We start from the raw sequence: 23537 nt of genomic DNA, 5'->3' as shown, positions 1-23537 counted from the left end.
AAGCATCAATCAGAACGTCACTGCACACACACACTACCGGTCAAAAGTTTGTGGACACTCGAGCGAAATGTTTCTCACGGTCTTAAAGACCTTTTGATCTGAAGGCGTGTGATTTAAACGTATGAAATCGGCGTCGTGGACAAAAATATAATCGTGCCGACGTATTCACTTCTTTCATTAGTAAACTAACATTTTATTTCCAAAAAAAATGTTGTTTTAAACGGACGACTCGGAGCGAAATATTCCGAAAAGCAGCCGATACGAGTCCGGCGTCGGTGCGAACTCCTTTAATACTGTTTCAAAATCATCTCGGGGAAATCCCTCAAGAAATCGCTCGAGAAAAAACGCCAAGAATACATTTCTGGAAATTCTCGGCGAAAAGGGCGTCGACTTTGAAGACGCTAAAATACTAATTTATTTAGATTTTGGATTTTTTTTTTTATCACGACATAATTCCCATCGTTCCCTTTGTGTTACTCCAGAGTTTTGATGACTGTATTATTATTATTATTATTATTCTAAAATGTGGAAGAAAATAAAAATAAAGAATGAGTGTGTCTAAACGTTTGACCCGTAGTGTACATCACGTGATGCATGAACTGATCACTCATATGGACGTGTTCTAGGGAAACGCAAACACTTTATTTCACTTTTCTCTCATTTTCTATGCAATTTGGTCACCTGACAATTCCCAGCCACCCATCTGTCTGCCGTCACACCACAGCTACCGTACCAACCGAGGACGGTGTTGTCTGCCCTCTTCCGCATACACAGAGAGAGAGAGAGAGAGAGAGAGAGAGAGAGACCTTCCATGGCTGTGGCATCATCAGGATTTGTTCTCATGATCTCCTCACACTATGAAAACACTTCTTCTTCTTCTTTTTTTTTTTAACTGATTTTCTTCCAGAGGTTTCTTTGTGCCTATAGTTATTTATTTATTTACGAATTCTCTCTCGTGACTCACATTGACTTTCCCAGCACACAGTGGTAGAAACACTTTTATTCCCTTGTTTTAAGAAGGCAATCGGTTTGTTTTTTTTTCTTCTTTACATACTTATTGGCAAAAACAAATGATTCAGAAAATAAAAGTTCTAACACAAAGGACAATCACTTCTTTTTTTTTTTTTTTTTCTTCGTGTTTCTTGAATGCATGAAAGTACCTCTTTGGTTGTGGGAGGGTACCTTTGACTTGTGGTACTCTTGAGACTTGAGACTACTGGCACGCAGACCTCTCCCCGTGGGGGTTAAACACGAACGCAGCTTGCATCTCCCAGTCCCTTTTGTTTTTTTTTTTTGTGTTTTTTTTTTTTAAACGTAATGAGGTGTGGTTACGTCAAAGGCTGAGGCAGAAGGAGTCCTACGGGTCGAGTCCTACCTGTCGGCATGGACGAGGCAGGCACGTGACGTCTGTGAAGAGGAGAAACCGTGCTTTGTTGATTTGATTTATTTAGGAGCTGGTTCAAACTGCTCTATAGTCTCTCGCTGTCCAGCATTAATGTTAATGATTTGCGTATGTATTTTATTATTATTATTTTTAATCTGGTCCTGACTGCAGCTGCTGTGGAGGAAAGGAGGAAAGGCAGATGAGCTCATGGCTGAAAATAAGCAACATACAAAAAAAACCCCCAAAAAAAACTGCAAAATGAAATGAACAATCAGACAAGGACAAAAAACAAAAACAAAAACAAAACCACACACACAAACATACCAGCTTTCAAAAAGACAAAGCAAAAAAAAAAAAAAAAAAAACCCAAAAATATACAGAGAGACAACCTGCTGCAGGAGGGCAGGCTGATCTTAAACCAAGTGAAAACACAATCTGAACGGTTTAAGGGCACATTTTTCATTTCCTGTTTGTCTTTTTTTTTCTTTTCTTTTCCCCTCCTCCAAATTCCAACACTGGCATTTCATCCAACAGCTGTATTTTTTTTTTTTGTTTTTTTTTTGTTGTTTTTTTTTTTGGAAAAAGTCATTATTCTGTATGTATATATCTCACACTTCTCATCTGCAGTCTTTAGTGTTTCCTCTTTAGGAAGGGTTGGCGTTCTCGAGAAGTGGCGGACCTTCCCGCTCCCTTTTATATGTTTTCGGGGGCAGTTTAGGGATGGCCGTGCTGTGCCGGGGGGGCAGCGGGGGTCCGGCGGCGCCGTCACACTCGAGCAGGTGCAGCGCCGGAGAAGAGGCCGGGAGTTTTCGGGGTCCCAACGGCGACGGTGATGGGGACGAGGGAAAAAAGTGGCTTTGCTCGGCGCGCCGGCCCTGGGGAGGAGGCTGGAGGAGCAGAGGCGAGCTGGAGAACACGTCGGGAGTGCGCAAGGGCTCGCGGGGAGGCAGCGAGGGCGGGCTGGAGGGAGCGTCCGGCACCGAGTAGCGCATCGCGTGCAGCTTACCGGTGGGTTGCCTCGGCGGGATGGCCGGGGGACTGTCCATGTGTTTCGACATCATCTGAAAAGAGATATTAGGATGATCAAAACTCGTTTATTTTTTTTTTTCCACGTTTGCATACTATTTCAGCATTCATAAAATTTTATACGCGTGTGAATTTAATCCCGTCTGGATAGAGATTTAATCTATAAAAACGTTATAGACTCGTTAGATGAGATGAGATGAGATGAGATTCTGGCTCCAGAACCAGAACCACATCTCGGATGATGTTTGAGGATGTTTTACCTTGGAAGGCGAGGACTCGGCAGGAGCGGATTCAGGACGCCGTCGTGGTGGGACAGGAGGAGGGACAGGGGGGTCGTCTGTACTCCTGTGGAAACTCACCATTGAAGACACGGATGATGACCCTGAGAAAGAGAGAGAGAAGAGAGAAGTTAGAGCACAAATAGTACTTTAGGCATTTTCTATGACTGATGAGACGCCAAAGCATGAAACAAAGGGGGAGACACGAATCAGACGCATGACCCCTGACCCCAAACCCTCACCCATACCGATTTTTTCCCCCCTAATCGTGTGAACAGTGACTGGAGGGGGTCTGTGATCCCTGTGATCCAAAAAGGAAAAAAAAAAAGAAGCAGTGATCATTTGGCTCCCGCCCCATATAACAGCACACGTGAAACATTTTCCAGCTCTGGTGATGGAGAGACAAAACAAATGTAATGGAAGAGTGAATGAGTGAGTGAAGGGACGGGGAGGGGGGGGGAGGATGAGAGAGTGAGAAAGGTAAAGGAGGGCTTATACTAACGTGGGCCATGAGGCAGCGTAACTGGGGCAAAAATGGTGTCGCTGTCTGGTAGCATAAAGAAAAGAGAGAGAGAGAGACAGAGAGAGAGACATGCTGAGAGAGCAACAACGTAGACAAGGTCTCGGAATGTGAAGAAATACGTCATCATCATCAAATCAATCAAGAAGAAAAAAATCTCTGAGAATTTTTGTATATTTTTTGCCAGGGAGGTACACGCGCACACACACGCGCACACACACACACACACACACACACACACACACACACACACACCTCACAACTGCAGAGAGAGGGGGGGGGGATCAGGTAGAGTTAGGTGCTGAGAGACAAAAACAAAGACAGAGAGAGAAAGAGACACAGAAAAAGAAAGAGAGACAGAGAGATGCGCAGAAAAAGAAAGACAGAGTCAGAGAGAGGGAGACACAAACAGAAAGACAGAGAGAGAGCAAAAGACACACGAGAGAGAGGGCAAAAGACATGCAAGAGAGAGTGAGAGAGCAAAAGACACGAGAGAGAGAGAGAGAGCAAAAGACACGAGAGAGACAGAGAGAGAGAGAGAGAGAGCAAAAGACACACGAGAGAGAGAGAGAGCAAAAGACACGCGAGAGAGAGAGAGAGAGCAAAAGACGAGAGAGAGAGAGAGAGCAAAAGACACACGAGAGAGAGAGAGAGAGCAAAAGACACACGAGAGCGAGAGAGAGAGAGAGAGCAAAAGACACACGAGAGCGAGCGAGAGAGAGAGCGCAAAAGACACACGAGAGAGAGAGAGAGAGAGAGAGAGAGCAAAAGACACACGAGAGCAAGAGAGAGAGAGAGAGCAAAAGACGCGAGAGAGAGAGAGAGAGAGCAAAAGACACGACAGAGAAAGAGAGAGAGAGAGAGAGAGAGAGCAAAAGACACACGAGAGCAAGAGAGAGAGAGCAAAAGACACACGACAGAGAGAGAGTAAAAGACACGAGAGACAGAGAGGGCAAAAGACATGAGAGAGAGAGAGAGAGAGCGAGAGAAAGCGGGAACAAAAGACAGACACTCGTGATCAGTGGAAGTACAATGCTGGTTAACAGCTGAATAAAATGTAGCGGGTTAATTGGCGTTAGTAAAATTCACTCAACACGTTTTACACGTGACAGGAGTGTAGAGTAACCATACTGCATACAACATCTTTAGATAACAACAAAAAGACGTGTGTGTGTGTGTGTGTGTGAGAGAGAGAGAGAGCGTACAGTACGTACTGGAGTGGAAGGGGCTGGAGGGACCCTGCGGAGAGTCGAACACACTGCAGATATCTGTGGAACTGGAGGCTGCGGAGGCGGGTGGGGGCGTGAGGGGCGTTCGGGGCGAGTTGGGCGCCGACGCCGCGCAGCTCTCCGTCTCGCTGTCCGGAATGCGACTGTAGCTGATCTTTCTCGGCTCGTTCTGCAGCGGCGTCGGGTGGCGCATGGTCCCGGGGCGACTCGAGGACGGTCGCACGCCCGGAGATTTCAGCGGGCAGCTGTACTTCTTAGGCTGCGGGTGAGGAGCGGAAGCAGATTTAAACATACTTCCTCGTGTGGGGAAATGAAAAGACACTAGCCAACATCTTTATCTGAACATCTAGTACGGCAGGATGCGCTTACGAATCGAGGCAGGGAACGTGCGTTGCGAGGCTCGATCTCTAAAGACTTGTTGAAAAGGTGGTCTGTAAACTCCTTCTCCATCATGTCCTCCATCGGGTTCAGGTTCTCGAAGAATTTCTGCGTCGGCGTAAGAATCGAACGAGAGGGAGGGAGGGAGGGAGGGAGAAAGCGGAGCGCTGAGGTCACCTTCATTTCAATAGTTATTCGTTCGTTCATGCTTCTAGAACGCCTAGACGCGTCAGTGCAGATCAGAAAAATCCGCTACAATATTATATTTCATTTAAAACACTTCCTAGATGAAGAACTGACTGGAATATACACTACCGGTCAAAAGTCTAGACACACTCATTCTTTATTTTTATTTTCTTCCACATTTTAGAATAATAAAAATAATAATAATAATAATAATAATAAAGTCATCAAAATTCTGGAATAACACAAATGGAACTACGGGAATTATGTTATACTTATGAATTATGTTGCGATACTAAATTATTCTGGATTTTTTTTATTTAAGCATCCGCAAAGTCGACGCCCTTTTCGCCGAGAATTTCCAGAAATGCATTCTCGGCGTTTTTTCTCGAGCGATTTCTTGAGGGATTTCACCGAGATGCTTTTTAAACAGTATTAAAGGAGTTCGCACCGACGCCGGACTCGTATCGGCTGCTTTCGGGAATATTTCGCTCCGAGTCGTCCGTTTAGAACGATATTTTCTGTGAATAAAATGTCCGTTTTCCAATGGAAGAAACGAATACGTCGGCACGATTATATTTTTGCCTACGACACCGATTTCAACCGTTTAAATCGCACGCCTTCGGACCAAGAGGGTTTTTAACATCATGAGAAACGTTTCAGTCGGGTGTCCACAAACTTTTGACCGGTAGTGTGTTTCTCAGGCCTCTGCAGCCATTCAGTCAGCGCATGAATGCTCTATAGGTAGTGAAGTACGCAAAAGGCGTTTGTTTAAACTTGCTGATTTAATTCTTAATACATAAGTAAGTAATAATAATAAGAAGTCATTTAAAAATCCACTGTTATGTATTATTTCATTTAGCAGCTACATAAAACATGATTTCCATGACATGTCCTTGAAAAGGACTGTAACTCATTTTCCATTCCTAACCCGTATGTCGGCCTCCGACCGCAGGCAGTAAGGCTGGTTCTGGTACTGCTGGATCTCTCCGGTGATCTCTGCTACTTTCCGCCGCTTACTGAAGTTAATCAGCTCTTTCCCGTGTCTCTTCAGGAAGTCAGGGTTGCCTTCCTCCGTTTTCAGGATATTTGTTAAATATATACCTGAAACACAGACAAATCACATACCGATAAATTGACCTGAAAATGAAAGGGGGGAAGAAAAAAAAATAAACGTATTGAATACCAAGCAAAAACCGTACCAAAGAAGGGCACACATGGTGGGTTAATGGACCTGAGTTTGGCCAAATACTTCTTATAATGGTCCTCACTGAGCTCATGGGCCTCCTCTAGGATCTTCCTCTGTCGGCTCGGGATTTGCTGGAAGAACAGGCGACATTTCTCGCGATAAACTCACTACGTACTTTGTGCCCCCTCCTCCCCCCGTCCCCAGGAATCATCTGACGCAAAGTTCACGTACGAGTCCTACAAAGTTTACCTCGAAGGTGTGGTCGAGCCGGTACACTGGAGAAGAGTTCATAGCGCTGACCACCTCGAGGACGCCGTTAAAGTTATTGAGCTCCTGGAAGACCTGCAGGATCTCGATGATGCGGGACACCACGGCTACGCGCTCCTCCAGGTTCTCCGTTTCCACGATACACCTGAGGAGAGCACCATATTAGCGGTCGGCGCTAATAATAATAATAATACACTGTGACGGCGGAAAGTAATGACTGTACCATCTGTACTGTGTTTGATTGTTCGGTGTTTACGTGTTATCGTATTACTACTGCAACGCGTCCTTGAGCTCTGGAAGGGTGCTATATAAATTAAACATATTATTATTCTTATAATACGAAAGGATTAAGGGCTCATGGAATTGTATCTCTCTCTTCGTGAATGTTTATTTGTTCTATAATTAGGTCCGTGAAAGATGACAGTCAGACAATTTGTATAGTCTTTGTATAACCTTTGCTTGTATTCTTTTCCATTTCAATCTCAATGCGGAGCGAGACTGAGCGTCTGCGTGCCCTCGGGGTGTATGTTTATCTTTCTATGTTTTAGCTATCTGACGCCTGCCTCGTGTTTCAGTTACGCCGGGTAATAAAATCTGAATAAACCTGATTAAATCGAAGACATTAATCTGTGCAAATTTTGCTACTAGTGAGGAAGAAATTCTGAACTCGTGTAGCTTTAGGGTACAATTCCATTACGGTAGTGAACTTTTCTGACCGCACAACATGCAATTGTACTGGATCTAATCTAAACACGAGGATCAGACAGGAGCCAGTGACTTACTTCTCGAACCAGAGGGTGAGATTGGTGGTGTGGCGGATCATACGCAGAAGGTTGGGCGAGTTCAGTTCTTTGTCCTCTTTCGTCCACACGCTGCCCACCAGCTCTGACGGCTGAACCGCCCTGAGAGAGACAGACGGAGACGGGATGAAAGAGGTCAAAATGGCGGCCTGCTTTCTCTCTCATCTTTCTACTACATGGAGAAAAATGACCCAGAGCACAGCAACACAAAACCATCCCACTGTGATGTTATTTACTGGTTTAAAGGTATTCGACAGAATAAACGATCAGTGTGCCACGGTACGGCATTGAAATATCGCTAAGGCAGCGGAATACCACTTTCTCATAGTTTGAGTTTAATCCGACACACCCGTTACACCTTTAAGGCAAAGCACAAGCTGCATGTCAAAGCAAATACAATGATTAAATGCCTTTATGCGTTTTAAAAGCCCACAAATATATACCGATTTAGTTTACGAGACAATTTTGACACAAGGACACCACTAGTAACACCTTGTAGTAGCATTTTAACACCACAATGAATCGTTCTGCAGTGGGTGAGTTGTGAACGTTCGTAAACGACTGGGTTTAAATGCTGACGCTGAACTAATAAACACCGATCAGCCGTAACATTAAAACCACCTGCGTAATATTGTGTAGGTCATCCTTGTGTCTCCAAACCAGCGCTGACCCGTCAAGACGTGGACTCCACAAGACCTCTGAAGGTGTGCTGTGGTACCTGGCACCGTTAAGACGTTAGCAGCAGATCATTCAAGTTGGGAGGCGGGGCCTCCGTGGATCGGACTTGTTTGTCCATCATAGCCAGCAGTTTGCTCTACAGTAGCTCTTCCGTGGGATCGGACCAGACGGGCTAGCCTTCGCTCCCCACACCCATCAATGAGTCTTGGGCGTCCGTGACCCTGTCGCCGGATCACCGGTTGTCCTTCCTTGGACCACTTTTGGTAGGTACTAACCACTGCATACTGGGAACACCCCACAAGACCTGCCGTTTTGGAGACGCTCTGACCCGGTCGTCTAGCCGTCACAATTTAGCCCTTATCAAAGTCGCTCAGATCCTTACGCTTGCCCGTTTTTCCTGCTTCCAACACATCAACTTCGAGAAATGATTCTTCACTTACAGCCTAATAAATATATCCCACGCCTTGACAGGTACCACTGTAACTTTGTTATTCCCTTCACCTGTCAGTTGCTTTAATGTTATAGCCGATCGGTGTATAGATTGTTGTATACTTGTTTATTTTTTTTTCTTTTACATCATTAGACACTTAATTGCATGAGTGTGTAGAAGCACAAGCATCTACAGTCATGTGAAAAAAATAAGTACACCCCATGGAAACTGTCGGGGCTTTTTTTGACATAGTTGCAAGCAAGCAGACATTCGATCCTCTTTGAAACGGCGCCTATTGTTTAAAGCTTCCGCACTCTTTCAAATGACACACAAAACATAAAAACCAAATCAGTCACATGGAAAAAAGTAAGTACACCCCTACATTTATCACACCTTCAAATCTATAAAATTAGAATCAGGTGTTGGCGTTTGGGTGTCAGTGATTAGAACCTGCTTAGGGAGTGCAGGTGGAACCGGTCTTACTTATACTCCTCTCATATCTAGTGTCTGGTGTTCCCTTTGTCTGTTATTCAGGTGTGTGGTGTCATCGTACCAAGATGTAAAGAGTTCTGTAACACCTTCAGGGAAGAAAAAAAAAAAAAAAAAGTTGTGGACGCCTATGAGTCTGGCAAGGGATTTAAATTACTTAAATCAGAAATGAATATCCTAATTATTTGAAATACATCATTCCATTGTAAGGAAAATCATCTACAAATGGCACGGATTTCAAACGACCGTCGATTCGTCCAGGACTGGCCGTCCCAGCAAATTCAGCCCAAGGAGAAGACCGTCTGACGCAAAAAGAAGTCTCCAAGTACCCCAAAATTTCATGAGAGGATCTGCTAGTAAGTCTTGCGACTGGTGGTGTCAAAGTGCATGCTTCTACAATCAGAAAGAGACTGCACAAATTTGACCTGCAAGGGAGGCGGGCTTAGAATAAATTCTTTATTCGAATATTTTGAGGTACTGGATTTTTGATTTCCGTGAGCCGTTAGCCGTAATCATCATGATTAAAACAGACAAACAAAAAAGGCTTGAAATATTTCACTTTATTTGTAATGAATCTAGAATACATGAAAGTTCCAATTTTTCAATTAAATTAAGGGGGGAAAAAAATGCACTTTGCCTACACAGGTGTAGCTCAAAAAATTTTAATATCGTGGAAAAGACCAGGCCTTTTGGAATAATGCGCTCTGGACAGACGAATCAAAGATAGAGTTGTTTGGCCACAGTAACAGAAGACCAAAGACAGCATTTCAGGAGAAGCACCTCATACCAACTGTGAAGCACGGTGGTGGAAATGTTATGGTTTGGGGCTGCTTCGCTGCCTCAGGGACTGGACAGCTTGCATTCATTGATTCAACTATGAATCCTGCATCTTATCAAAGAGTGCTGGAAGATAACGTGAGGTCATCTGTCCGAAAGCTGAAGCTGAACCAAAAGTGGACCTTTCAACAGGATAATGATCCTAAGCACACCAGCAAATCCACCGAGGAACTACTCAGAAAGAAGAAATGGAGGGTTTGGAACGGCCGAGTCAAAGCCCGGATTCGAATCCCATTGAAATGTTGTGGGGGATTTGAAACGGGCAGCACATGCAAGAAAACCCTCAAACATCTTGCGACTGGAAGAACATTACATGGAAGAGAGGTGAAAAATTCCAGCAAGCCTGTTGGACAATTATGCAAAACACCTACAAGACGTTATTTCTGCTAAAGCGGGGAATACTTCTGACCTTCTGAGGCCAAGGGTGTACTTACTTTTCCCACAGAAGAACTATTTCTGTTGAATAAATGATGATTTTCCATGTGGTTTTGTTCAAGTATATCGACTTTAATAATACACACTGTTTCAAAGATGATCAAATATTTGCTTGACCAAATAAGCTCTTTTAGGGAGACGAAACACATCCTCGAGGGAAAGCGAGAACCCTGGGTACGATGGTCATCCCCCGTTCCCACAGGCGCACAGAGCTAAAGGGAAGTGTGTCCCCTTGTTCTCTTTTGTGTGTGTGTGTGTGTGTGTGTGTGTGTGTGTGTGTGCATACAAGATGTGGATACAATAAGTAATACTCCCATGTCCTGCATTGTGTTAAAGTGCCCCATTTTCTTGGCCGATAGTTGGCGAGTGATCAAAAAAATACAAATACAAACAGGAAGCGGCCATGTTCCCTAGTGTTCAATAAACCCATTAAATCACATCACTGCAGTTCATCTAAAATAAACCGTGTGTGTGTGTGTGTGTGTGTGTGTGTGTACCTGTAGAAGTCGGACTCGAGCAGCGTGAGCTGGCGAGCGATCTCGATGGGGTGAAGGGTCATCAGGTCGAACTGCTCGGTCTGGCACGGTTTGCTGATGTGCCACTCGATGGGCGGAGGTAAACTCTCGAAGGTGATGTTGTGGCTCGGGCCGTTAGCCTGCGCCTGCTTCTTCCTCTGGATGATCTTAGTGATGGACTCCACCCACTTCCTCATCGCTTTCCCTGCGGAGACGACAATGGCTGAAAAAATCGCAGATTCGATTCAAACTCGGCGATGAGGCGCGTCGATCATTTTCCGTAAAAAATCGAAACCTAATTTGAGAGGACGGGTCGGGTAGGGAGTTCTTGGGAAATCCCAGAATGCCTCTGCGGGGTTCATGAACAAGAGTTTTAACATTCACTGCAGGATCGATAAATAATTACCGTAAGTACATACATATTTAAATAACATGCATAATATTTCACGATTTATTTCTTTAAATTAAACGATTTTGGTTTCTATACACAAGAGACCACGGATGCAAAAAGTTTGCGCACCCCTGAATTACATCTCTCATGAACCATTTCTGTACCAAATGCAAAGAAATTAATCGTAATGTTGATTATGTAATTTAAAAAAAACAACAACATTGAAATGAATTAATATTTGAAGAGATGCTCAGCGTGAACATAAGCATGAGGCTTGTATTAATGCATCTTTAGGGTTAGCGGGGGGTTTAGCGTGGATAGTTTATAAAGAAGGTCATTGATGTCGTATTGCTTGCGGTAAATTAGAGAGATTACCTCGGACTGTTCCGATGAACTCCTCCAGCTGGCAGAGTAGCTGAGCGTCCCTCTCAAAGTCGTAGAAGTGGTGCTCCACCCAGTGCCGGCACACGTTCAGCACCCTGCAGACACAAAATTCAAACCTGACTTTGCTTCGAAATATGTCTATAAAAGTTTGCATTCCTCCAGAACATTCTGAATGTGTAGTAGTCAACCACAGAGATCGAAAGAACCGGTTGTGAAACGTTCTTAAAATAAATCTAGTCGTCTGGACCTTTTATTATAACTGAACTTTGTCCTGTTTTTTTTTTTTGTTTGTTTTTTTTTAACTGAAATGGCGCACATAGGACGTTATTGTTCTGGTTAGTGCACCTGAGCTGCACTGGCTGGACGTATTCCTTGCGGAAGCGTTTGAGCTCGGCGCTGAGCGGCTGATCTCCGTTCTCCATGGCCATCTGATCCGCCTCTGTGGGTTTGGGCTCCGGAATGTCAAACCTGGACATCACACGCAAACAAATATAAAGTCAAGCAGGTTATTTATACAAAGCTGCTACAGTCTTTTTTTTTTTTTTTTTAATTCAAATCTAAAAATAGTTTCCAAGAGACATACTTTGTCCCTGGAAAGAGTTGAAATGAATTTGTAAAGATCTCACCTCTCGATCAGCAGGTCCAGCAGCTGTTGCGGTTTACAGAACGACCGGTAGGTGGTGAGGAACGTCCGTACAAAGTTGGGATCTGCAACACACACACACACACACACACACACACACACACAAAAAACAACAACAAACAGCCGCTTAATGGTCATTCTTTTCTTTTTCCCCCCCAGGAAAAAAAAACCCTTCATTGTTCCTAATTCAGTGTTGACTCCAGGGTTTTGTTTTGTCCTGTTGGGCTTCATATTGTTTTGGTCAGTGGTGGGAAACATGAAGTGGCCTTGAGCTGCACCTGTTTTCATGACTACTTGATGAAATAAGGGATAACACTAAATTTAAAAAAAAAAAGAAAGAAAAAAAAAGAAAGAAAAGAAAGAATTCTGATGTACCAAAAATACACAATAAATAAATAAAAATACAGGACGTGGAATGAAATGGTGGATCTTACAGCACAATCAAAGAACTGAGACGAGAAATCTGGGAAGCTTCAGGTCATAGGTGATGTGATTATGTTATCACACACACACACTCCGTATTTGTTTCCTAAAGTTTACACACTACGTCAGTGGGGCCCAAAGCCTAGCAGTGGTAAAGGGGTTCGATTAGCTCCGCACTACTACAAGTGAGATAACAACTTTGCAAGCAGATGGCTAAAATAATATCACAAGTGGTCATAAGGACTCAATTTGGCTATTCCAGTTGAATGATGGGTAATACAAAGAAGCTACATGTGAGCCTAAAACACTCGAGAGATTGCTGTACATCTGAATAAAGTGCTATGTCAGTGTACTAAGGCTATGTTTAATCTGAGGCAAGCGCAGTTCCACACAAGGCCTATAGATGGCATGATGCGACATAAGGATTAACACGGGGAGGGGTTGGGGTTACCTGGATTAAACTCTCTGAAAAGAATCACAAGTCCTAATGATTCAACAAATGTTAGTAATCAGGGTCAAAACAAAACTCAGGCCACATCATGGGTTCTGGGTTTTAAATAGTGCAAGGTATATCTATCTATATATCTATCCATCTATCTATCTATTATAATATTTTACAACTCTCAGAGTATTCACACCAAATCACCTGCCTGTTATTGAGTTGTTGTTTTTTGTGAGTGATCTTTGCACGTCCTGTTTTTAAAAAAAAAAAAAAAAATTTTAAAAGAATAACTGGTATTACCTAAAATGTATATAGTCTACTCTATCATTTAGGCTGTTTTCACACCTAGCTCATTTGAGTCCTCTAAACGCTCTCAGAGCAGTTCCCTGTGTATATGTGAACAAACCGAGTGATCTCAGACACCCCCCTAAAAGGACCCAAAAGTGAACCGTACTCAGTCCACCTCTTTTCGTCCGTTTGCGGTTCGATCTCTTCATGATATGTGAAAGCAATGAGGTCCCGGTCCGCTTTGCGTTTCGTTTCGACATGTGTACCCGGAGGCCTGCCGTACCTGCAGCCATGTTCCGTCACTGCTGAAAACACCACACAACTTTACATCATGTCAGGTCGCGGGGGTCGCGTGGTCTCAGCGGGAGAGCTGTGCACTTCTTGAAATTTGGAAAGAGGATTAAACGGCAACTGTCCTCAACACATAACATCAAAGTGTTTCTTTCGTTTTCTCAAAAAATGAAGGGCAGAGGCTGAAAACTACGACAGAAGTACACGAGCGGCCGTGATGAAACGCGTCGAAGTGACGCGAAATGAAGGATTCCTCTCCCTTCTACGACGACTTGGATGAAATTTTGGGTGCGAGCTGGGGTTTGAGTTCTTATGAAGTTGTGGTGTGAACAAGAAAGGGTCTGAGATCACTTCCTTGCTGAAGAGGACCAAAAAAAAGAACCGGGTTCTCTTTTGAGTCCACTATATTGTGAACACCAAAAGGACTGAGGTCACGTTCGGCTGGTTCCCTTTCTGGTTCTTTTAAAACGAACTACATGTGAAAACACCCTTATACACTCATCCATGTTACTTCTGATTATCATACAAGGAATAAAACTTGAGCGGCTGTGGATCAGGTGGTAGAGCGGGTTGGCCACTAATCGTAGGGTTGGCGGTTCGATTCCCGGCCCACGTGACTCCACATACCGAACTGTCCTTGGGCAAGACACTGAACCCCAAGTTGCTCCCGAAGGCAAGTTAGCGCCTTGCATGGCAGCTCTGCTACTGTGTGTGTGTGAGTGTGTGAATGGGTGAATGAGAACCAGTGTAAATCGCTTTGGAACCGCTAAGCTTAAAAAAGTGCTATATACGTGCAGACCATTTACCCTTTACCAATAAACCACTTTTAATAAAATAATCAACAATACGTCACATCTGTTAACCCACTTACACTTGCCTTTCATTCCCCGAAGCAAGTTATCACTAGTGCTGCAGCAGCTATAAACAGTCGTTCCCTCACCGAGTTCTCTTTTCTCTCTCTCTCTCTCTCTCTAAATGATTAAGTCTTGTTACCGAGAAACCTCAAAGCCCTCGGTCCTGAAGACTTCCCTGTTACAGCTTTACATTTTGTACCACGCCTGGAACAATACGCTCCTCGTAAAAAATTTTAATCAGTAAACTAGACACTTCTTAAAACGTGCGGCGCACACCGAAGACGTCTCGGTCAACGAGTCAGTATAGAAACGTAGAACGTATTAGCGCGTTAATATAAACCTGTGACGTTACGGGAAATGAAACGACGCCGACCCGACCGATCGGAATCGAGAATCCGACAGCGCTGTGCCAGAAGACCGACCGGAGCCTCTGGAGCTTTACCGTGTCGTCTCGATTTGTGCATACACACTGGGGAAAAAACCAAGAACATTACAAATAAAACCAAACTGTATTTACAGTAGCTTACACGATAGGGAGGTGTTCAAAATGCACGGAAGTCCATCCACAGATGTAGATTTAAAGTGCGGCTCTGGCTGAACTGCACGTCTGGTGTACGTCGCTGTTGAGTTTCAGCTGGAATGTCGAAACTTTGATGCTCCTATGATTTCAAAACCATCCTCGCACCAGGACAGGACCTTATAACACGAAGGTCGGGACAAGACTGAATTGCTTTCAGCTATCAAAAACATTTACACTTGGGACTTTATATTTATCTTAAGAGGTTTTGTTTTTTCTCCCCCTGATACTCCTACTGTGCGTGTGTGTGTGTGGAGTGGAGAGCTGTTTGTTCATATGATGGATCTGCTGAGTTCTGGGTTCCTCGGCGAGGCCAGTAAGGAACAATAGCTGCCTCAGTTTGCATTTACAAACAATCAGCCTGGAATTATTCTGGCCAGGAAACAGACGCCACTCTGACGCACAAGGCTGCCCTCACACGGACTAACACACACACACACACACACACACACACACATACACATCTGCATACACAGTGCACTTAAAATAGATTTAGAACTTTCAGCTCTTAGAGAAGTCACAGACAGGACCTCTCTCTCTCTCTCTCTCTCTCACAGACAGACACAAACAGGTAGAAGTTAGTGTTCAACTCCGAAATGAAAATTAAACCACAATGAATCACGATGAACTGGACCCAAAACAGTGCTGGAGACCTAAGCAATCTTTCAGGACGAGATTTTAGAACGACGCGTGAGTAAACAGTGCGAGGGTTAGTGTGAACAAAAGCCTTATTAACACACGGGTACATTGGAAAGCCGAGTACGACGCATCAGATTAAATTGATGATGCTTCGTTTCGCACCAGCACTTCTGTAAGGTGCCATGGGTGGGAGGCATGGTATATGCGCTCTCCTGTCAATCCCAGCAACACTAGGCAAACATGGGTGTCGGTGAGTTCATGTATGTGGAAGAGGGCAGACAGTACTTGTGTTACGCTGCCCCTTGAGGCAGCACGAGCAACCATTTGAAAAGATCTCGGAGGAGTCACGTGTTAGCTGTCGTATGATAGCGGAGAACTGGCTGGTGGGTGGGAATTGGCAAGTGACCACGTTTACGCTAATATATATATTATTTATTTATTTATTTATGTTTAATTGGAGCAATTCAAAGATGATCCCATTACAGGCCATTTGAATTGAGATCAAAAATTCAGGTTGGGCTCATTTGGTAGAAAATCAGAAGCATGTTCCAACAATATGACTAAGTAGAGAGAGGACAAACTGCAAGTGATTAAAAAAAAACTGTTTGAAGCATATTTTCCAAAACATTTTTGCTAAAATAATGGGGCTATACTGTATATACTGTATGTGAGATGGTCTGGAAAACCAGTTGGATGTCGCTGTGGCCGAATTGTGGCAAACGGCCAAAATAAATTGGATTACGGCCAAAATTGGTGTTTTTTTAATCCTGGATAGGCTTTCTGCAGAGATAATGGGGTATAAGGAGCCAGTTTAACAAAGCTGGTGAGAGGCAGGCTATACGCTATACGGCCAAACGTTTGTGGACCCCTGACCATTACACTCATGTGCTAGATGAACATCCCATTCCAAAGTTGATCGCCCCTTTGCTGTTATAATAACCTCCACTCTTCTGGGAAGGCTTTCCACTAGATTTTGGAGTGTGGCTGTGGCGATTTGTGTTCGTTCAGCCGCAAGAGCGTTAGTGAGGTCAGGTACTGGTGTTGTGGGAGGAGGGTCCAGTTCATCCCAAAGGTGCTCAGTGGGGTTGAGGTCAGGGTTCTGAGCAGGACGCTCGAGCTCTTCCAATCCAACCTTAACACACCATATCTTCATGGAGCTCCTTGCTTTGTGCACAGGGGTGTCGTCATGCTGGAACATATTTGGACCGCTTAGTTCCAGTGAAGGGAAATCGTAAAACGACAGCATACAAAGACGTTCTACGCAATCGTGTGCTTCCAGCTCGGTGGGAACAGTTTGGGGGAAGAACCACATGTGGGTGTAATGATCAGGCGTCCACATACTTTTGAAATCTTCTAATGTGATTTTCCCCCCTTTTCATTTTGGAGGCAGGCTTTAGAATGCTAGAGCATTACCTCTGAAAAACATGTGCAAAAGAGTAATACGTCGCTTCAGGAAAGTCGGTCGTTTTCAGAAACACATAGAAGACGATGTCCGAATTTCACCACGTGACGTGTTTCCCAGGCCGCCACACAAATGAGAACGTGTGCATGAAGTGTAAAAGAGGCTTAAGTGAGAGTGTAGGTGTGGGTACGTCGGGGCTGATGTGGTGGAATCAAGCAAACAGCATCCATCCATCCATCCTCCACCCAGCTGTGTCCAGTTGTGGGTCCCTGAGGTGAATCGGACAGGATGCACCTTTTTTCCTCACTCGTTAGTGGCCAAAAAAAAAAAGGGGTGCGTTAACATGCGCACAGCGTTTTCCTCAAAAGGCCCGCTTCCTTTGAGTTATTAGAAACGAGTGAGATGTACGCCACTGGAGTCTCTGGAGGAAAACGCACTCTTTCGGACAGGAAGTTTATTTTGGGGTGTGACCGGCCGGGACCACCCATTAGAGGAATCCTTACTCGGCTCGCGCACAGACGAATTCGGATCTGTTTAGTGCAGCGTGTCCTACTGCACGTGGAATATTATATTACAACATTAAAAGCTACAAACGGTAACTTTAGTGTTAGGGTAAATTCCAGGCTGACTAGAAAGTCACTTGGATCGTTATTATGCTCTACCTAACTTTAAAAAAAAAGTGCTCTTTTAAATTTTTTTTTATTTTTTAAACTTCCCGACCAATCAGGTAGTCCCTCCAGGATTTTGCGATCACGGTAATTTAGCACGAAATCAGGCAAACTGCAACATTCACAGGAGGTCGCAATTTTCCAAAATTACAGCAGATTTTCCACAGATTTGGGCCGAGACGCGTTGCTGTGATGTCATCACGACGCGCGTTCAGCCAAAACCTTCTTCAAATCATCAAATCGAACACGAGTATCTCGTTTACTGACGAACATCGCTGCGAAAGACCGTGCACAACAATTCAGTGAAACTGCAATTTCCCCAATTCAAGTAGTTTTCCCCAAAAAAACTAAACAAAAAAAGGCACAAAAACTCAGCAAGTTGCATCGCAAAATTTGAAGAAGAAAAAAAGAAAAAAAACAACGCAGCGAAATCGAGCATTTTTGGCCGCAACAATCACCAAAAAATGATAATAAGCGGAATCCTGTATGGACTGATCAGATCACAGAAAGAAGAAAAAACAGTGCTTTTTCTGCATCTCATTATCATCAGCACAATATCATGCGGGCCCAGTGATCATTACACAGCATAACGCAAAAATCAACGTTTGTACTTCACTCTCCCCTTCTTAAAACTATAAATAGGCTTGTGTTTGATTAGCCAAGTGAGCTCTAAGCTGCCCACAAGCCTGAGTGGATTTGGATTGGGTTATCCAGACCCCTGTTTGAGGGATTTGCCTGTAAAGAAAAAAAAAAAAAACAACAAAAAAAACAGCCACACACACACGTACATTATATATATATATACACACACACACACACACACACATATATACACTAGGTATGTCACGAGAACCGATACTTCGGTACCAACATTCCTAAAACGTGACGGTACTTGTTTTTCTGCACTACCGTTTGAACCGTTTCTAATGGCGGTACCGAGGTTGCAATTCTTCCGGACCTGATGGGGGCAGCAAATACGCGCAAGTGTTTTTAGTTGGTCCACAAGTGGTGAAGAAGAAGAAGAACGCCTACAAGCACACGCGAAAAAACTACAGAAGATTAGCTTAACTTAACAAGTTTAGCTCCGCCCCGACTCGTTGAGAGGAAAGCTAGTATCGGTTTGTGGTGTGTAACCGATGCTATCGTTCATTTCAAACAAAGCGAGGAAACACCTGGAATTTGGTGGAGCACCTGAAAGACGGTCCTATATTATGTTTGTTTGAGGCAGCTGACATCGTGGCCGTGAAACCGGCTAACGTTATGCTCCATGTAATGTTAGCGATAGCCAGTTATTTGTTAACGATGCTAATGCATTGCAGTGTTATAAACTACCTCCGATTGGGCCAGCATGCATCGCCATTCAGACCGTGTCCTGTCAGCTAAATGTAGCCTAATGTCACTAATAATTATTCACATGTTCATGCTTTTAATAAATCTTTTTGGCCTGCCACCATATCAGTGAATTTAAACTAATGCTTGCTTTCAGAGTACAAGGTGTGTGTGCTTAGGAGTGCATCTCCACTCATTGACAGACAGTGTTTGATAACTAAAATTCTCTCTCTCTCTCTCTCTCTCTCTATATATATATATATATATATATATATATATATATATATATACACACACACACACACACACACACACACGATTAAATGTTTGAAATCAGTGTTGTAGACAAAAATATATTTTTTATTTACAAAAAAATATATATATTTTTTTTTTAAACAGACGACTCGGAGCGAAATATTCCGAAAAGCAGCCGATAAGTGTCCAGCGTCGGTGTGAACTCCTTTAACACTGTTTAAAAAGCATCTCAAGAAATCGGGTGAAAAAACACCGAGAATACATTTCTGTAAATTCTCGGCGAAAAGGGCGTCGACTTTGAAGACGCTAAAATACTAATTTATTTAGATTTATTTTGTTTTTTTTTGTTTTTTTTCAGAACATAATTCCCGGAGTTCCATTTGTGTTACTCCAGAGTTTTGATGACTTTATTATTATTATTCTAAAATGTGGAAGAAAATAAAATGACCGGTAGTGTGTGTGTATATATATATAAATATTTACACACACACACACACACACACACACACACACTTGCATCTTCTGAAAGCTAATTCACCAACAGCCTTTTGGAGAGCTGTCTTGAACGTGTGCTGGAAAAACAGCTGCTGATGTCATTTTATTTATCATCTCCTTTCTTCTTATCAGTTTTTAAAAAACGCTATCTGTGGCACCGTGACACTAAAACAAAACAGGTCGTCACACAGTGTTCTATGACGTAAAACACCGTCCAAATATTTAGCAAGCGTGAGAAAACAGCCAGGAATAGGACCGCCGTGACAAACAGCGCAAACAAACACGGTGACCTTTGAGCCTCCGATGTTTTTCACACGTGGCGTTCGGGTCTTTAACTTGTGTAATCGGGGTGTAATTACGCTACAGCGCTAGAAGGCAAACACACGGTGCTGTTGGGCAAATAGAACAGCAAACGACTGCAAAAACCCCAACGACACGCCACTGCTGGAAATCCGAGTTATGCGACACGGCTAACTGCGCGTTTTCCAGACCGTGATGGAGAACGTGTGTACGTATGGACTTGTATGATGGATGCGCCACATAAACTAATACGGCTTATGAATAGATTGTGAAATGCGTCATTCGACAAAAGAAAACATAAAATCATTGCTATGGTGAAGTTTATTTAACATCTTGGGAAGGAGTCTCTAGTGACAGAAGGGGATGGAACAATGGATTGTAGTTAAGTAATAAGAGGAACCATCTTGTTTCGCAGACGTTCCACAACAGCGAACGGTGTAAGATTGGTTAATACATGTTGGTACATACACGTGGTTAAAAAAAAAAAAGGGCACAAAACACTTCAGGGTGTGCCGTCATTGGGAAACGATCAACTTTTAAGATAGAAGCAGTAACTTCACATGGGTCGAGATGCATCACACCACCCTGCTGTTGATTATTTTCCTACAACCGCACACCCCTAAGTGTTTTATTCTTCACTTCAAAGCCATTCAGTGCCTGCCAGTGCTGCTGTTATTGATTTGCAAGCCTAAAAATTTACATCAATAATCCATTCTCAAGTTCATCAGAAGATGCTGACTGGTCGAAGGCAAAAACGCAAGACAACTTCTCCGAGTTAAAGCGAGTTAACTCTACCGTGCTGTTAAAAAATGATCCAAAGAATTTTACTGCCATGGCCTCATGATCTCTAGAGCAGAACTCCCCAAACAAGTCATTGGGTAACCCCAGGAAGTCAGAATTGTCGATCTCTCCCAAATACAAATACGCCTCGACTAAGCAATCAACACCTCTATATACCTGGTACCCGCCACTTGGACCACAAAAAAGTGAACCACCTGGGAACCAAGGACCAGTTTGGGAAACGTCGTACGGTCCGTCTTTATATGTGGGCGTCACAGGCTTTCGATCTTTTCTCCACTAGACAAGATTTGTTCTGTGTATTCAAGCGAACCTGTTCATCACCTAGTGAATCCATTGGTAATGATCCCCCCACCCAACCTCATTTGATATCTAAGAGTATCCGTCTTGCTGATGGATAATTTATCGTACAAAAACTGAATAAACTCAAAGAAGTCATCCATATATAAACCAGAGACATAGTCTTGCTCTGACCTGCATACATGTGGAAGGTAAGCCTCTCGATGAGCTTCAGCACCGTGCCTGCCTTGATTATCGGGATGCCAGACTGGGACTGCACGTTCTCCTCGAACACCACGTTCTCCTCGGAGTCGGGCTCTGCAAAGCGGTAGATCTCGGCACTGGGAAGCCTCATCTGCTCCTCTTTCTCCTCTTGCAACATGGCCGTGTCGAGCATGCGCTCCAGGGTAGATCGGTACTGAAGAGAAATCAGCGCCGCCATCCAACCGTTCTTCTCCTCGGCAGACTTGGCAGCGAACACCACGCTGTTGCCGTCCTTCAGGATGAGCTCAAAGGCATGGCGATACTCACCCTCCTTGTCGTCCTTGTCGTTGATTTGGACCTAGAGAAAGGATGGTGAAGACGTTTTCCGGGCTGATCTGCAAGACTATTACTGCAAATCAGAAATCTGCAAATACTGCGAAACAGTAGAACTGCTGAAGCTGTTTGCTTGAGTGGAAAACGACAAATATATGTCTCGTCATCTTGCCTTTCTCCACGCCCTTGTTCCCCTTCAAAACCATCCAAACAGCTGTTCCCCATCTGTCTTCTCTTTCCATCAATGGATTTATCACCAACCCATCTGAAGGTTCTACTGACGCACTACCTACTGAAGTTCCATCTGAAGTTCTACCCAATAATTTCCAACTACCATCTCTTTCCATTAACACCATCCAACTACTTTCTCGTCCCACAAACACAAAGCATCAATCGCTCATCTTTTTCCAAACAATTTCATCAATCTGTCATTTTCATCACTCTGTCATCGGCACTCTTCCAACCAGACTGATCCACCATCTCTCCCGATAATCCATTGATCATCCCTCCCACCAGCACCAGTCTATGCATCCATCCATTCTCTTTCACCACACCATCAATTCACTCTTCACACCAACACAATCCAACTACCACTTCTTTCCAACACCAACCATCCATCACTTCCAATGAATGCAATCCAAGCATCCATCTAATTTCACCAATACTATCCATCAATCTCTTCCCCTCACACCATCCAACTGACATCTATCCATGTCTTACCATTACCCCCTATCCACACTGTCCCATTTGTCTTCTCCCATAGACACATCCGATATCTCCTCCCAGGCATATCATTCACCTTCCCAGAATCATGACTTCATCATCTGTCTTTCTCCCTACATCACCATCCATCCATCTATCCCCTGTCTTTTCTCAATCGACACCACCCATCCGTCAACTTTTCCCAAAAGGTCTCTTTTCTATCAACTTTTTCCATGTTCCTTGTCAGACAAAAACAATCCAAATATCCATATTTACCTACCAACATCATTCAACTTTCATCTCATCCCTTCAACCATCCAGCAATCCTGCATCTCTTCCGACTATATCTGTTCATCCACCTCCCATCTCCCAGCACAGATTCATCTATCCACCTCTTCTCACCAACACCATAATCATCCACCTCTTTCTACCAACACTGTCTAGCTACCACATCTTTCCACCAACACCATTCCCAATGTGTCCACCCACCTCCCAAAACAAAATCAACTCATCATCCATCAACCTCTTTTCAACACCGACACTCATCCTTTCTTCCCAACACCATCCATCGGTACACCTGATTTCACCAAACCCAAAAGGTTCATCAATCCCTCAACCATCGATTCAGCCATTCCCACCAGCGCCATATCGATCTTTCTACTTCCGTCCATCAAACAGCATCACAACACCACCAAGCTTTTTTTAAGAACAATATGATCTCTTAGTCTATCAATCCCACCAAAGCATCAATCCACCCCTTAACACAAACATCCATCTTTCCATCTCAAATATTCAAGCATTCATGATTCCATCCATCCATCCATCCATCCACACTTACCTTGCGCATGAAGAACTTTTCTTTCAACCTGTATTCGGCAGCACTGGCCCCTGGTAGGCGTGGCTGTCCGTGATTGGACTTGCAGCAGATCATCAGGCCGTCGAAGAGGAAGATGTGGCGCTCGTGCTTGGCGCCCACCCGCGTCAACGTGCCCTCCATTATAAACTCGTTGCAGCACTGCCCGATGTCTTTGCCCTCCCAGCCGTCGATGTTCCTCTGGATCTCGTTCATCTTCTTGATGGCCAGGTGCTTGCCCTTCATCTGCTGACTGTAGAAGCGGCAGGCCGACTCGCTGGAGAAGGAGAGCCGAGAAAGAAAGAAAAAAAAAAAACATTTGTGCAAAGCCAATAGTGCAGAAGGAGGG

General features: G+C 43.9%; 1 protein-coding gene across 1 annotated transcript in view; it reads right to left on the bottom strand.

Moving 5' to 3' along the window:
- Positions 1-896: 896 nt before the first annotated feature.
- sos1 (son of sevenless homolog 1 (Drosophila)) overlaps positions 897-23537 on the bottom strand; it is a 49443-nt gene continuing 26802 nt past the window's right edge. The window contains exons 10-23 of the mRNA XM_053635669.1: positions 23174-23465; positions 21292-21658; positions 12040-12121; positions 11759-11881; positions 11405-11508; positions 10621-10843; positions 7237-7356; positions 6437-6599; positions 6201-6318; positions 5930-6102; positions 4807-4923; positions 4423-4696; positions 2671-2792; positions 897-2445 (exon numbers count right to left, since the gene is read on the bottom strand). Coding sequence (XP_053491644.1) covers positions 2029-2445; positions 2671-2792; positions 4423-4696; positions 4807-4923; positions 5930-6102; positions 6201-6318; positions 6437-6599; positions 7237-7356; positions 10621-10843; positions 11405-11508; positions 11759-11881; positions 12040-12121; positions 21292-21658; positions 23174-23465 — 2695 coding nt within the window. The 3' untranslated portion in view covers positions 897-2028. The remainder of the gene's footprint in view (positions 2446-2670; positions 2793-4422; positions 4697-4806; positions 4924-5929; positions 6103-6200; positions 6319-6436; positions 6600-7236; positions 7357-10620; positions 10844-11404; positions 11509-11758; positions 11882-12039; positions 12122-21291; positions 21659-23173; positions 23466-23537) is intronic.

This window comes from Ictalurus furcatus, chromosome 10, assembly GCF_023375685.1.
Source record: "Ictalurus furcatus strain D&B chromosome 10, Billie_1.0, whole genome shotgun sequence".
Taxonomy (NCBI): Eukaryota; Metazoa; Chordata; class Actinopteri; order Siluriformes; family Ictaluridae; genus Ictalurus; species Ictalurus furcatus.
Note: the sequence above shows the minus strand (reverse complement) of the source record. Positions and strands in the feature narration are given on the sequence as shown.